This window comes from Schistocerca cancellata, chromosome 7 (genome assembly GCF_023864275.1).
Source record: "Schistocerca cancellata isolate TAMUIC-IGC-003103 chromosome 7, iqSchCanc2.1, whole genome shotgun sequence".
Taxonomy (NCBI): Eukaryota; Metazoa; Arthropoda; class Insecta; order Orthoptera; family Acrididae; genus Schistocerca; species Schistocerca cancellata.
Window position 1 is genome coordinate 331,391,284 of NC_064632.1, and position 17,053 is coordinate 331,408,336.

The 17,053-nt window shown below is 38.6% G+C and overlaps 1 protein-coding gene across 3 annotated transcripts in view; it reads left to right on the forward strand.

The window, feature by feature from the left end:
• The window catches only part of LOC126092050 (uncharacterized), a 206,835-nt gene that overhangs the window by 103,835 nt on the left and 85,947 nt on the right, over nucleotides 1-17,053 (forward strand). For all 3 annotated transcript variants that reach the window (XM_049907455.1, XM_049907454.1, XM_049907457.1), the window contains exons 8-9: nucleotides 266-438; nucleotides 14,403-14,525. In XM_049907455.1, coding sequence (XP_049763412.1) covers nucleotides 266-438; nucleotides 14,403-14,525 — 296 coding nt within the window. The remainder of the gene's footprint in view (nucleotides 1-265; nucleotides 439-14,402; nucleotides 14,526-17,053) is intronic.

The window sequence follows — 17,053 nt, forward strand, 5'->3', positions numbered from 1 at the left end:
TGAGAGTTGCAGTTGTTTGTAAGTAGGTGTTCAACATAATGCCCAATAGAACAATGTCAGGCATCCTTGCCCAATCAAAGATTAAGCTCTATCCCTACTAACATTTACACTGACAGGACATTACATTCTAACCTTCCTTCCTTAATTGTGTATTTGAAAGTTGAATTTGTTTAGCTATTAATTAACATACACCATAATCTGCAATGCATAATAGATACTTAGATTCTGTTAATGCAGCTGTAAAGTTGTGGATTAAATATTTCAGGTGTGACTTTTGTGTCGGCTGCAAATGATAAAGCTGTAAAGTATTTGTTGACACTAAACAAACAAGAAAGAGTTGTCAGATTGAAAGAAGAATTGCTCAAATGCATGGGCAAAGATGCACCAAAGCATGTGGCTTTAGCCGAAGTTTTGGATAGTCACATAGCTAGGATACTGGTACGTAACTGGAAGAATACTTCTTCAAGAAATGTGTATAAACTTCAGATCACTTTAGCTTGCTTCGTAGTTTATTATCTCACTTTATGATTCATAGTTCACCAATGTACACTTAACAGCACAAAACTTGGCCAGTGGAAATCGTGCTCAGAGTTTGTCTTTTATGGCACTGGCGTGGATGAAATGGAACATATTAACTTTTCATTCTATATGGGGGTTGTCTGCAAAGTAAATGTTACATGTAAATGGTCATGTCAATATTTTAAGTCTAGAGCATCAGAGATTCATTATATTCATGGCATATAAACAACATTAGTGGAAATCACAGTGGCAGCTTGAATTAATGACTTTCACCAATCAGTTGTGAACAGGCAGTGTTAAGTAGTGAATATGAGGCCATAGTGCGTCTATGTTGTTGTGTCACGAATTGTGAAAGAGCAACATCTCTAAAGCAAGAGTTCAAGCCATTCTTCAGAATGTTGTGGGGGAAAAAAGAAAAGGTTGTGTAAAGTGTGTTCTAAACACCTTAGCTCCCAAACAGAAACAATATGTGGACACCTGCCATGACTTGGATGAAATACAAAACACAGATAATTCTTTTTTGGGAAAAATTTTCATGGGTGGTGAGACTTCGTGTTATGAATATGAATCTACCAAAACATGTCAGTGCAGGAATCCACAAGAGGATCAACACTTGACGACATAATTGAAATTTAAGCCAATGGTGATGCACAAGTTAAACATCCCAAAGAAGGAATTTTCTGACAGTTTCACATGCTTATGTGAACATTCCATGCCTTGTACTCAATTGGGAAGAGAGTATGTAGAACACCTGAAACATTAAAACCACTTTTTTTTTTTAATCCAGTGTCAAAACTTTTTGCACTGACAGGGTATTCCAAGAAGACCAAAACTCCCTTGCAAGTACAGTACCCTTTCATTAGCAAACAATGCTCTGTATAGCAACTCCAAAGCACATTGGGTAATACTTGTAGCTGAATTTGATGGCAAAGCTTTTTGTAGAAATGAGCCCCAAGTTTGACTGTAGTTAGTTGTGTGTTACGGTGCAGTAATGAGTAAAATTGCCAAGAGAGGTACCAAGTAATTTTCAGTTTTGGCTTTCGATTTACAATAAAATTCAGTGGTCTGCCAACCCCAATTCATTTATTGGCAGAAGCAGATAGTGTTTTCTCTATAAATACCATCAAGTCACTTAACTAGAAAAATTAAGAGGAAATAGGAAACACTGAAAAGTTCTAAGGTACCATCATTAATAGGGTCTTGGGCCTAGTTTTTCAGTATGAACCAAACAAGAAGAGAACATTACAATGAAATCACTACACTTAGCTGCATACAGGTGTTGATATATGCCAACGGGGACAGTCGAAAATGTGTGCACCGACCCGGGACTCGAACCCGGGATCTCCTGCTTACGTGGCAGGCGCTCTTTCCATCTGAGACACAGAGGATAGTGTGACTGACGGGACTTACCTCCGGCATGCCTCCCGTAAGACCCACATTCCCAACTTATTGTCTCACACTATTGATGTATATCAACGCCTGTATGCAGCTAAATGTAGCGATTTCATTCGGAGATGTCCAAAAGAACAGACACCATCTTCATATATAATTTGCACAATCTCTTTGTAGTAAATCCAATACAAAATATTATGAAAATGGACAAATACAAATCTGATCAAGTTTTTCCCCAATCTCTTTGTCATGAAGTGCTTACATCCTACGTCCTTTATTAGCTATATTGCAATTTCTGTCTTCCCCTGCAGTTTCCCAATAGTACCATGAAAGTTATTTCCTGGCATCTTCATACATGGCATGTCATCTTGCCCTTCTTGTTAGCATTTTCCACATATTACAGGGAACCTGTTCATTTTTTATCAGTCCACTTAATTTTCAACATTCCTCTATAATATCACGTGTCAAACCCTCTGATTCTGTTATTTTCCATTTTTGTCACAGTCCACGATTCACATCTGTACAGTGCTGTGCTCCAAACTTAGTGTCTCAGAAATTTCTTCCTCTCATTATGGCCAATGTTTGATAGTAATAAACTTACATTAGCAAGGGCTTCCCTTGTTGCCATTGCTTGTCTGCTTCATCTTCTATCTTGCGCACTTTGTCCATTGTGTGTTATTTTGATTCCAAGGTAGTAGACTGGCTTTACTTCATCTACTAAATGATCCCCAATCTTTAAGTTTATCACTAATCTCATTTCTGCTACTTATCCTTATTTTTGTCTTCTTTCAGTTCACTGTCTACATCAGTTGATATAATTATCAGTTTCCTTTTGTGAAAATCCAATTTCTTTTTTTAGTGTGTGGTGTAAAATAATTTGCTAATGTCTTCTCCTACCACAGTTTTTCTCATTTTCAGCATTGGCCTGATTTACTGCTCTTAAATGCCACAAAATTGCCCGTACCTACTATCTGTTGTGAAGTCAAAAGTTTTCAATATCATACTGCTGGGTGGCACGTAAAGTGAGCTAATGGTAATAAATATGTAACTAATTAGAACTTTCAGAAAAATTTTAATCATAATGGCAGAATGTGTAAAATTCATCCCACTGTATCCTGCTCAATACAAATTGTCACATTGCTAACTTTGCCATTTTTGTATTGAAATTTTCTAGCACTTGTCATTAGCAGTCACCAGATTCTCCTGCATTTCTGCACTACACTAGATGAAATACACTTAGATACCTACTGTACCACTTAACTTAAATTCTTCACAAATATTATCATGTACCCTGAAGAGTATGATAACCGTGCATTTCTGTTGAACATGCTCTGAACAGTTATTCTATGTTTATAGTATACATTTTATGTGAAAGACCACACAATAAAGCACTTTGTATTCATCAAAGTTATGAGAAAAAGTAGGTGTTGGGGATCAGAGGAAGGCAGTGCTGTGCAAAGAGAACATTCGCGAGAGTGGATGCACCAGAGAGTTCTCGGGAATTTGGAACACAGACAAGCAGTCAGCCACAATTTTCATTGTGAAAATATTTTTGGATAAAACTGCTATTACTGGAATGTAAGAAAGTTAAATAAATTGTGACTGCTTTGAGCAGAACTTCAACAAACAGGTGATAGGTTCTATCTGAATAATTGAGAATGAATGGTCTCAAACATTGAACTTGATCTTTTAATACTGGGCATTAGAATAGAGGCAGGCACACAGGTCAGAATACTGTGAAGACCTACCTCTATAAACTGCTGCTGCCTGTAATATGGGCAGTATGTGAGGATGTTGTACTTCAGATAGTTTATTGTTGAGTTAGTGACCTAACTCAACAAGTGGGAGGAGATTTATTTGTCCAAAGCTACACAAATTATTTCAGAGAGTTGAGGCTGTGTTGTATAGAAATAAAATTGCTGAAACTTTTAAACAACCTGATATGTCTGCAGCACCATCTTCTGCAACTGATTTGCGATAGCTATGAGGCAGTCTTCTGACTTCTGCGAAGTTTAGGAAGAATGAATTATTGATGGCCTAAACTCTTCATACCAGTCCAGTGCTGAATAATAATTAGTTCAGAATGAAATGCATTAGGTAATTGTAGTTGAATTAACCATCTGTTACCAAAATGAGAAAATTGTTCATTGCAAGTTCTATACCCACTATTGAAAAGATTCAGATTTGTTTTGCAATTAGCCATGCAGTAGAACATATTTTTATTTTGAGAAAATAGGTACATTGTCTGTGAGAGAATTGGCAATCAATTTTAATAATAATTCCCGAGCACTATCTGCTGGTCAAAGTGCTCGACTGCAAAGCTCCCTCACTATAAGACTTTACAGCTTATAAATTAGGTCTATATGAACAGATGTGAAGTTGCAGATAGGCACAACAAAAAGACTGTCACAAATAAACTTTCGGTCAGCAATGCATGCATGGCTGCAGTCTCTGGCAACTGAAGCCGCACTGTATAGAGACTGCGTGCGTGCGTGCGTGCGTGTTCGTTCAGAATCTCCGCTATATGGTGGGTAGCAACTTTCCTTCCATAATATTGTTACTTTCTATCCAGGATTTTCCATTGTTTGAACAGATGTGAAGAGCAATAATGCTTAATTTCCTTCATAGTAGGGTCACCTCTAAAACGTCATTTTAGAGTAAATTTCTTGTAGAACGTCATGATAATTATACTATGATATAATTGGATAGATAAAAAAATCTAAAACCTATAAAAGTTAGGGAAATTGACTGTCACTAACAGTCACTCTTTCCTTCTCATACTGTGCGGTAATTCTCCCCTGACCAGGGGTTCTGAGTGACTTTTCCAACTGTCCCCTTTTCCTATACCTCCCAGGCCTTTTCCATCATTCTTCTTCTTCCCACTTCCGCCTTTCTGCCAGGAGGAGCTGCTGGCTCTGAAATCTTGCACATGTATTTTCTCCTCCCACTGCTTGGCAAGTAGATTTTTCATCTTACGTTACTTTACTTTATATGTGGCAAGGGCCTTATCGACCATACGCCTGCTCTAGGAGCCTCTTCCACTTCTGCCTGTCTAATGCACTGTTTGTCCAGTTGCTGTTACTGTTTATCCTAGTTGTGTCCTCCCGAATGTTATCCCGCCATCTGATTCTGGGTCTCCCCCTTCCTCTCGTTCCATCTATTGTTCTGCTGAATGCCAGTCTAGATAGTCTATTCTCTGTCGTTCCTGCTATATGGCCTGCCCAATTCAATCTTCTCCTCCTGAGCACTTCGATCATGTTACGGTGTTTGTACAGCCCTCTTAATTCTACATTTCTTCTTATCCTCCATTCCATGTTATTTTTGTCATATACAGGTCTGAAAATTTTCCTTAGTACTTTTCTTTCGAATATTAACAGTTTTTCTTCATCTTTCTTTCTAAATATTAATGTTTACATCCGTATAACATCACAGATATAATGGTCGATTGATATAAGGGAATTTTGAGGTTACTGCTAAGTGATGTTTTTCTTAGAATTTTGATGAAACTAGAAAGTGTCTTGTTTGCTGTTGATAAACGGGCATCTATTTCTATATAAGTTCTGTTGTTGTTATTAAAAAGACTTCCTAGGTACTTGAAGTGGTTAACAGTCTTGAAATTGGATCCATCTACAGTCAGACGTGCATCTTTTCTTGTTTTCTTACTTATGGGCAAGTATTCTGTCTTTTCTTCATTAACATGTAATCCTGTTTTCTTAGCAATTTTGTAGTAATTTTGCATCATTCTGATTCATTTCCTTTTGGAACTAATTATTAGTGCTACATCAACTGCATAGGCAAGTCTTGTAATGTTCACATCCTGTAGCTGGATCCCTTGTGGACTGGTTTTAGAAAATTCTCTATCGATCTTCTCTAGGACAAGGTTAAATAAAATAGGTGAAGTGCCATCCCCTTGTCTCAGTCCAGTGTACACCTTAAAATCTTCAGTTTCTCCTACAGTGTGTTAACTGTAAGACGGCAGAGTTGTGAGGGGAGTGTGGGGAGAGGAAGAAGCAAGCATTGGCTGTTGAGGGAAGAGGAGCTGTTGGGGGGGAGGGGGGGGTGACAAGGCAAGCCTACAAGTTGCAGTGCTGGCACTACAAATTGCGCGTCATGCTTACACGAAAGCAGATTAAAGGCTTGGAAGTAAAACTCGCTTTAAATGTTGTTCGTAAACAAAACTGAAATCGTCATGTACATTAAAATCTGTATATATAAAAATGAATGTATTTATGTTTGTCTACTATGCGCTCACAGACCATTTGGAAATGTAATGTAATATGAATGTGTTTTGAAATAATACAGTAACCAGTGGTGTTTCCATACAAAGCAATACGGTAGCAAGGAAAAATGAAATAAATGGAAACACACCTTTTCTTGCCAGGCGTTTGTGGTGATACACCAGGATGATACTTGGAAAACTGTTTCAATCTTCCAATGCTACGCATGCTTTGTCCTGTGTATGTAGCAGCTCTCACTGAAGATTTGTAAATGGGATGAAGCAATTTTTTCTGCTCCCTTTCCCTTTCGCGGCATTCAATCACATGCAATATAATTTTGCGAGCATCGCTACGTAATACTGGTTTCCTTCTAACCCTAGGCCTACCGGTTGGGGTTGATGGCGACTCCCGAGATGGGCCAGCAACTGCCTCTTCACTCATTTTGATAATGTTCAGCAAAACTGCACAATAAAAACACGCAGAACAGTACAGCGCAAAACAATAACAAAGCAGACGACAATGGCTACCTTGTACAACACAGTCAGTTACGTAATGTTGGCAGCAGTCGAAGCTGCGTGCCTACCAGAGCCTCCCGACGTTTACAGACTTCTACCGATTCAGGACTAGGGAGAGGTCTGCCATCTGACAGTTAACACACTGTACTGGTGTCTTTATGCGACACAAAGTTTCATCTATACACATTTTAACTAATCCGATTAATTTTGATGGTATTTTAAATTCCTTCATTATATTTAGCAGTGTCTGTCGGTGTATGCTATCAAAGGCTTTCTTAAAATCTACGAATAATATGTGGACATTCTAACAACCCAACCACAACAAAGGTCAAAATTTATTAATGATTGTGGTGTTGCTCACGCCGCTAAATACTTCATTTTCGGGCAACAACAAAGTTATAATGTGGCAGGTGTCATTAGAGCACAGTTAATAAAGTCATTTCATGTAGTAATGAATAAACTAGGCACTCATCTTTTCGTGTTTCGCACGCTGGTCTCGTTGTAAAATCATGGCTCAATCGTCGAAAATCTAGGTGGTGATGATTCCAAGCTCGGATGCAAAGAGGCCTAGGTTTTATTCTGCTATATTCAAAAGTTTTATAGATGTATTTCACAAACCATTCTTGAAGATTACACTTTTGCAGGGCAATGGTGATGTAAAAAAAGTAATCGGCACTCCGAATTTAAGTTACACTTCTTTTTTATTACTTTTGCTGCAATATCACGTAACACACAAAACATCACTTCACAATACAAAACATACTTGAAAACATCTTCCTCACTGTTAAAGTTCACATCTTATAAGCTGACTACAATATGCGTCTTTCCAACATGACGTCCAGCACTTGACCTTCTCCAGGTCCGACTATCTAACAACTAATAATCGCTTATGCGCCCAAAAATCAGAGTTACAAGTACGTCAAAGATCATTGTGACAAAAGAAAGAATACACATAAGAATAATATCATTGCAACATAAACATATTGATGTATCAAAGCACCTCTACATTAATGAAATCAAATCTGAATGTTTTCTCAGAAACATGTTAACTACTTTATAGAAACACAGTAGAATATTGCTGGCATCGAGAGGTTGAGTTGAGGTGCCGTAATTCAAGTACCTTTACAACATCTACATTGAATTCCCACGCCTTCTCAGTTATTTGTCTTAGGGTGAATAAGCGATCTGATGTGGATCTGTTTCTGCAGAAACCACTTTGGTAGTCCCCAATCACTTCTTCTGTTATTGGTATCAGCCTGTTTAATAGGCAGCTCGATAAGATTTTGTAGGTGACGTCCAGTAAGGCAATTCCTCTGTACTTATCACAAACTAGTGGATCATTCTTCTTAAATATGGGGTACACAATTGCAGTTTTCCAATCTGCAGGAATGGTTTCGGTCTCCCAAATTGTTTCTATTAACGCTTGTATTTCTAATTCCAGTTGTGGACCTCCATTCTTTAATAACTTGGCTTATGTCTTGTCCTCACTACAAGCCTTGTTATTCTTTAATTTCTTTATTGCTTGCTGTATTTCATTTACTGATGGGGCAGTAACTGTATCAACTGTATCAGGTTCTTTCAATTTAAAGTAAGAGTGTTGGTCATTGCAGTTGAGAAGTTGTGAAAAGTATGTCTTCCATCTGTTCTGTATGTCACTTTAGTTGGTCAGTATATTCCCATACTGGTCCTTTATAAACTGTTCCCTTTTATTGAATTTACCAAAGGATTTTTATTTTTTTTTTTTTTTATTTTGATACATCTGCCTTGTCCTGTAATGTTGGAAATCATCCTCTGCTTCTCTTATCACATTGTTATAGTATTCCCTTTTCTCATGTCTTAGGGTTCTTTGCATTTCTTGACAGAGTTTATAGTATCTTTCCTTCAATATCATATTGTCCCTTTCTTTAATCCATGCATTCCTCGTATTTCTTCTTTCCAGCACTTTTTCTTGACACTTTGTGTTAAACCAAATTTTATTAGGTTGTTTTCTTTCACATATGATTTTGGAAGCTGCTTCTTGAATACAGCCCTTCAGGTGTCTCCATCTGCTTTCGACATCCTGTGGTTCTGCATTGGTCAGTCTCGGTTTTGTTGGATTGCTTTTAATTTCTTTTCTTTTATATCTACTTTTGCCAGGTTTCCTATGTTATATCTTGTAATTTCTTCTCTACTTCTATTCACTTTCCTTTTGAGTTTTACTTTCATTTTTGATATTATTAACATGTGGCCTGTATCACAATCCACTCCCCTAAAGGTTCTGACATCTTTAATACTGTTTTGGAATCGTTTCTGGATAGCTACATGATCTATTTGGTTGACTACCTTTCCATCTGGTGATATCCATGTTCCTAAATGAATGCGTTTATGTTGAAATTTTGTACTGCTTATCGTGAGACCATTTGTCATTGCTAAGTTTATAAGTTGAACCCCATTCTCTGAACTTTCCTCGTGTAAGCTAAAATTGCCGATGGTTGGCTTGTAGATTTCTTCCTTTCCTACTTTGGCATTAAAATCTCTTAACACTATTCTCACCTTGTGCCTACTTAATAAGTTGTACGTTTGTTCCAGTTGGCGGTAGAATTCTTCTTTCATGTTGTCGTCCTTATTTTCTGTGGGTGCATGTGCATTTAGAAATTTAATGTCTAACCACTGCGTCTGAATAGTTATGTATGATATACGGTTATTAACATGTTTGAATTCCCTTACTGAGTCATCTATTCATTTATGAATGTAGAAACCGGTTCCAAATTCATGGCGCTGACCAAAGTCTCCATACATTATTGTCCCGTCTGCTATTTTCAGTGAACCTGTTCCCTGCCATCTTACTTCTTGGAGAGCTACCAGTTGCACTCTATATTTTCTTAATTCGTTTGCTAGTATTTGGGCAGTTCCAGGGCGATACAGGCTTCTAATATTCCATGATCCAAAAGAGAAATCCTTGGAGCTGTGCCAGTTTTTGTTCCAGTAAATCCTGTCCTGTTTCTGAGACTGGTGTAGAGTATCCTGACATCTACCTAATTATATTTTCAAAACCTACACTACTGGCCATTAAAATTGCTACACCACGAAGATGACATGCTACAGACGCGAAATTTAACCGACAGGAAGATAATGCTGTGATATGCAAATGATTAGCTTTTCAGAGCATTTACACAAGGTTGGCACCGGTGGCGACACCTTCAATGTGCTGACATCTTCAACGTGCTGACATGAGGAAAATTTCCAACCGATTTCTCATACACGAACAGCAGTTGATCGGCATTGCCTGGTGAAACATTGTTGTGATGCCTCGTGTGAGGAGGAGAAATGTGTACCATCATGTTTCCGACTTTGTTAAAGGTCGGATTGTAGTCTATCGCAATTGCAGTTTATCGTATAGCGCCATTGCTGCTTGCGTTGGTCGAGATCCAATGACTGTTAGCAGAATATTGAATCGGTGGGGTCAGGAGGGTAATACGGAACGCCATGCTGGATCCCAACAGCCTCATATCACTAGCAGTCGAGATGACACGCATCTTATCTGCGTGGCCGTGACAGATCGTGCAGCCACGTCTCGATCCCTGAGTCAACAGATGGGGACATTTGCAAGACAATAACCATCTGCACGAATAGTTCGTCGACGTTTGCAGCACCATGGACTATCAGCTCGGAGATCATGGCTGTGGTTACCTTTGACGCTGCATCACAGACAGGAGCGCCTGCGATGGTGTACTCTATGACGAATCTGGGTGCACGAATGGCAAAACTTTTTTTGTGTGTGTGTGTGTGTGTGTGTGTGTGTGTGTGTGTGTGTGTGTGTGTGTGTGTGTGTGTGAATCCAGGTTCTGTTTACAGCATCATGATGGTCACATTTGTGTTTGGCAACATCGCGGTGAACGCACATTGGAAGCGTGTATTCGTCATCGCCATACTGGCGTATCACCCGGCGTGATGGTATGGGGTGCCATTGGTTGCACGTCTCGGTCACCTCTTGTTCGCATTGACAGCACTTTGAACAGTGGACGTTACATTTCAGATGTGTTACGGCCCATGACTCTACCCTTCATTCGATCCCTGCGAAACCCTACATTTCATCAGGATAATGCACGACCGCATGTTGCAGGTCCTGTACAGGCCTTTCCGGATACAGACAATGTTCGACTGCTGCCCTGGCCAGCACAGTCTCCAAATCTCTCACCAACTGAAAACGTCTGGTAAATGGCGGCCGAGCAACTGGCTCATCACAATACGCCAGTCACTACTCTTGATGAACTTTGGTATAGTGTTGAAGCTGCATTGGCAGCTGTACCTGTACACGCCATCCAAGTTCTGTTTGACTCAATGCCCAGGCGTATCAAGGCCATTATTACGGCCAGAGGTGGTTGTTCTGGGTACTGATTTCTCAGGATCTACGCACTCAAATTGTGTGAAAGTGTAATCACAAGTCAGTTCTAGTATAATATATTTGTCCAGTGAATACCCGTTTATCATCTGCATTTCTTCTTGGTGTAGCAATTTTAATGGCCAGTTGTGTATTTTATTTGATATGATACTTGCTATAGCCTGAATGTGCTGGTCATTTTATGACAGGCTGTGGTGGCCAGTTGTTTATATATGTAAGTAAGTACATCATTCATTCTTTAATAACCAATGACAATAGAAGATTCAAGATCAGACACATGAACTACGTTATTGGAAGTCCAGCCACTTTATTCATGAGCAAAGTCTGAGTGCACTGTATGTCATTAGATTCCATGGGAAACTGAAGAAGTCAGTAGGCATACAGTAACTTGACTGTGGACTACTTCAGCACCAGGCCAGGATACCAGGATATTGAAGTGATTACACTATAATAATAACAATTTTAAACCTGTGAAGTTGAAGTAAACATATTACATTTCTCAGATCAGTGCATACTCTTTGGTACTAGCTTAGAAAGTCTTGCTAAAGAACAAACATGCTGCTGTCAAGGATAGACTCCAGACTCTGTGATGAACATAGACTGTGTCAATTAGCATTTGTCAAGGAGATTGGCATTAGTAACTGACAGACAAAAAGATATTTTTCACTGCAAAAAATTTTCCAGTGATGGTATAAAAGTTACAAGGTGTCCATTTCAAACCTAAATATATGCACAATTTATTTCACTATGGCCATATGTATGTGGCAGTATGGGGCTGGATCTTTTCTTTAAACTAGCAATGCCTCACACGATAGACAGTCCACTTGATACTGTCCAGCATATTCATATTGTGAGGGTTTAATCTGTTTCCTGCAAAGAGAATTGTGAAAGAAGAAAAGGAGAAGAGTTGGGAAATATTCACCCAGAAACTAGAGCAGGATCGCAAAGGGAACCAAAAACTGCTATATGGGATATTGAAAAGTAAAAGATCTAATAGATAAGGCATAAAAGTGATTGAAACAGAGGATGGGGGTATTATCAGGAACATGGAAGGTATCGGAGAAGAGATAAAGACTTATTTTGAAGTCTTACTGAATGGAGAAGGTGCACAAGAAAGTGACACCGAAGTCACTGAATTAGAGGAAGAGCAGGATCCAATCTCTTGGTTAGACACTAAGAATTCCCTGAAACAGTTGAAAAGTGGGAAGGTGGCTGGAGTAGATCAGCTGACAGCGGATGTGATTAAAGCTGCAGGAGTCCATGAAATACAATGGTTACACCGGGTGCTGGGGCTGATATGGAAAGTGCCAGATGAATGGAAAAAAGGAATTATAATACCATTGATCAGTAAAGATAGTATAAAGAAATGCACCAACTACCGAGGAATCACACTGCCTTAAGATAATGGAACAGGTCATAGAAAAAAGGCTGCGGAAAATTCTAGAACACCAATTAGAGGAACAATAGCACGAGTTCAGAAGTAATAGGGGAACAATAGATCTCATTTTCTCCCTCCATCAGTTAATGGAGGAATATTGGTCAAAAGGAAAGGACTTTTGATAGTAGTATTCGTGGATTTGGAAAACGCATATGACAGTGTACCAAGGGATAAAATATGGGAATGATTGAGAAAACATAATGTTCTGATTCATTAATTAAAAAAGTCCAAATGCTGTAAGATGGTTGTGAGAGCAGTGTACAAGTAAGAGGTGGAAGACCAAAATGGTTTAAGACATAGAGGTGCTCAGGTAAGCAATTCGCTCTCCCCTTTACTCTTCATTACACTTATGGACACAATCATGAAAGAAATCAAGCAAGAAGAATATGAATATCTCAACACTTTTGTTTTTGCTGATGAAATCGCCATTTGGGGAGAGACAGAAATGGAGGTTCAGAGCAGACTAGATTACTGGAACACAAAATTAAAAAAATTCAAGTTAACTGTAAGAAGAAACAAGACAGTGGGAATGAAGATGAGCAAGATGCCCACACCTTGTCATGTCATACTGGAGTGTGAAAAGCTTCAATTATCTGAATAGTATCATATCATGCAATAGAAGTTCTAAACTAATGGTCTTAAACTGAATAACAAAAGGATCTAGCTTCTTGCACCAAGTACAAAATCTAGTATGGGACAAGGAAGTCCATCAAAGGGCCAAACAGATCATGTATATATAAAACTTATCTCCTGCTAATCATGAGGCCTGTGTCATAAATAAGAGAGAAGAGAGTCAAATACAAGCATGTGAAATGAAGTTCCTTAGGTCAACGTTACAAAAAACTAGGAGAGACAGAGTCAGGAATGATCATGTAAGGAGAGATCTGCGGATGACGTTGACAACAGAGGAGAGAATGAGTGCTTTGAGATTGAAGTGGTTCGGTCATGTGAAGCGAATGCACCCAACTCGAATTCCATGCCAGTATTTGGAGATGGAGATACCAGGAAGAAGAGAGATTGGATGGTCTAGAAAGAGATGGACAGACCAGGTTAAGGAAGATCTCAAGAGGAGAGGAGTAACATGGGATGTAGTGGAGAGGGAAAAGCTATACCAGGACAGAAACCAATGGAGGCATATCATTCAAAAAGTTCCTACCTGGTGGTGGTGGTGGTGGTGGTGAATCTGTTTCCTGCAGACCACATTCCACTGCACATGTTAATGACTGTGCATGGATGGTTTGCAGAACAGAACAACAATATTCTTATCTGGTGGCCTCTTCCAGCACCAGGTGTGTGTCACATTGAAAATGTGTGGGTAGACTATGTAACAAAACTGGCCTGATCATGAACCTTAGATGACATTTGGATCTCAGCCGTCTGGTGATGAGATGGCAGATAGTGGCAATTATTGCACACATCTTAGACCCCTTCTGTACAGAATACAGGTATTCATTGAAATCAGTGGAAGTTTAGTAGTGTAGAAACCATATGCTCTGGTTTTGCCAGGGCTCAAACCTCCTTAATAAGAACTGTTATAGATTTACTCTCTTAATTTGTACAAAGGTTAAAACAAAAGTCATTAAGGTGGGGTGGAGGGGGGCAGGAGTGGGAGGTTGTTCAAACTACATGTGGCAACAGGCAGCTGCATCCGAACCATTTGACAATCCCTCCAAAGTATTCACACATTATATGTGTTTCACTTATATCAGTCATTTCTTACCACTATTCTATCTTGGACTATGCCTAGGCATAGTATGCACCTTTACCAAGGCCGTTCTTACACTATTTTGTCTTGGCCTCCACCTCGCCTCAGTTATTGCTGTTTCCAGGTCTTTAATTGCAGTTGCAGGCATGTTTTTGTGCTGTCAAGTGTATGTATTTTAGAAATCGCCTGTTTAATGTGTAATATGATTGTAACAAAATTTTATTTCTGGTTCCAGGATGAAAATTCTTTCCTAAGATATGTTAATGATACAAATCGATCCATATATGCCTTTGAGCTGTTGTTGCCGCCATGTAGTCAACTTGTTAGTACAGCAATTGAAAAGGATGAAACCGATAAGGTGAGACCTGTTTTTACAACCCTTCGTACACCTACTTTTTAACAAAGCATCAATCCGAAATAACGATTGATTGCAGTAAAATCATATTAAACAATTGTCAGTCAGGAATAATTAATTGTAATGATAATGTTAAATAATACTTCTGTTGTAGTACCTATAAGATTTATTCAGAATCGAAAGTTCATTTAACGACATTTATGACATGGAAGCTTCGTTTCCCTTGTTCAAAAATTCCCTCCTGTGTCTTTCCACTCAACCCCCACTAACACCAACATCATCCTTAAATTCCTGGTGATACCTTCAGCTGGAACTCTTGTAAGGTACGCATAATGTTCGGGGAACTGCATCTCTGTAAAAGTATGGTTTGTTTTATATTTCATTTACTGAATGGCCTGAGATTTATCTGCTAGTAGTTTTTACAACACATGAATTCACTTGTGTAAAAAGGTGTACATTAAGAATGGAATTTGTAGATGTGATGATGTTGGAAAATGAAATGAAATATTAGAATTTTTGATTTACACTCAATCGTTGGGTAATGCTAGGGATATTGATAAAATATTGATGTTTTGATATTTTTTCAAAAAAGTATTGATACATATCGGTGATATTTTTTTTTCACCTATACATCAATTTATCAATATTGAAATGGCAATATCGAATGCTGATATTTTTACTTTATTTTATATTATATTATGTATAGTATATTTTTTCACCATTGTTGATAAATATTTGAAGTTGTTCTTTTGAAATTGTAACAGAACATAATTTTACTTTCATTGTGTGAAGGAGTCTTACTACTTTTTGAGTTTTCATCACATCCAATCTTTTTCTTTGACTGTGTGAAGCAAGTATAGATGGCACAAAGTAGTAGTCCAATTGCACTGGGGTGGCAGTGTGAATGGAATAACAAGATATCCTATGTGAAGGACTAGCACATCAGTTGCGTTAAAAAAGCATTTGTAATGCAACTAATGTGCTATTTCTTCATATCGGCATTCTTCAAAAACAGTTGCTGAAACTAATGAACAAAAATCTAAATGACAAGATTACTCCTTTCAATGGTCAGAGACGTGTGAGGGGGAAATGCTGGCATAATCGGCACTCGGTGCTACCAACAGAAACTGCAACTTTTAACTCCACCGTGCAATTTTGACACTACAACTGATAGGTAACTGGTGTTTGCAGAAATGAAGAAACAGGGAAGTTGACATGAAATGTTAAAGACAAATCAGATATGTGGCAAAACCGAATTATGGGTCCATCTGACACCTTTTATTGTGCCACTTACCTCCAGTTACCATTGTTAGCAAAGTGGTTATCACCAAGCATGAATGTGCATTGTTTTCCTTTCAATTCGTGCTGGAAAGGGGATAAGCAGGCTGCTAGCTTGTTGATGTACGGAATATCTAAAAAAGTGTCAGTATATTTACAATGTGCAGCTAATATTTTTTTGGCTGGTATGTCGGTATTTTTTCTGTTGATATATCGAAAAAAATTTCGATATATCGGGGGGCCAATAATGATATTTTTTGAATATCGATGTATCGGATTCCCAATATTTTTAAAAACGTCAACAGTCCTGGTTAACACATTAGGATTTGAAGGTCGCATAATGAAGAAGAGCAGAAGAGCATTCAAGAATGTGGAAATAGTCATGCGTGGAACTTCCAGAGAATACTATAAGTTGCCTTTATACTGGCAGATTAAAATTTGTATGCTATGGACACTAGTGTTAACCATAAATTACATGAGCTATCAAGTCAGCAGAAGACATCAGGGGTTTTTTTTTCCCCTGAAACACTACCATACCCAGAAGAATTACTTGCTGTTCTGACCTTATGATTTTTGTGATCTGATTGACAGTTGATTTAGCAAAAGGGATGTCTGCCGGGTGAGTATGCAAAACCTGCCTTTGTAAAGCTAATGGATCTGTCTTTGACAGATTGTTTTTTATCCGTGTTCCTTGTTAGCATCCGTCTCCACGTCTGAGTTGTTTGCGTGTGTGACTGCTATGTGGAAGATGCAGTCAGGGAGGTCTGGAATGAGGTCCACTCAGCCTCATCACACCAATTGAGGAGTTATCTGAACGAGAAGCAGTGTGTTAAGGTCTTGGTAGCCAACAATGGTCAAGAGAGTTGTGTGCTGGCCACATACCCCTCCATACTGCATCCAAATGATGCCATGTGGCACAGGATCACACACTGTCTCGTTGGCATCTCCTTGTCTTCTGTGTAGATCGTGGAGTTTACTTTGTTTCCTGCTGTAATTAGAAAGACTTCATTGAATTTAGAGGCCAGCATTTGGCTCTAATATTCCTTTTCCATTGTTACTGAATATAATATTTTTTCTGCATAGTGGTTGGATTTTGCTATACGTCTTGTAGTGCATCTTTTTCTTGATTAGAGCTGTACTTTGATTAAAGTAACTTAGTCATTGGCATTTCAGCATGTTGAGTGTGTGATGTTACGTACTTGCAAATCGTTATTCTGCTCTCGACGTATCATTGAAGGAAATTTGTTGAACTG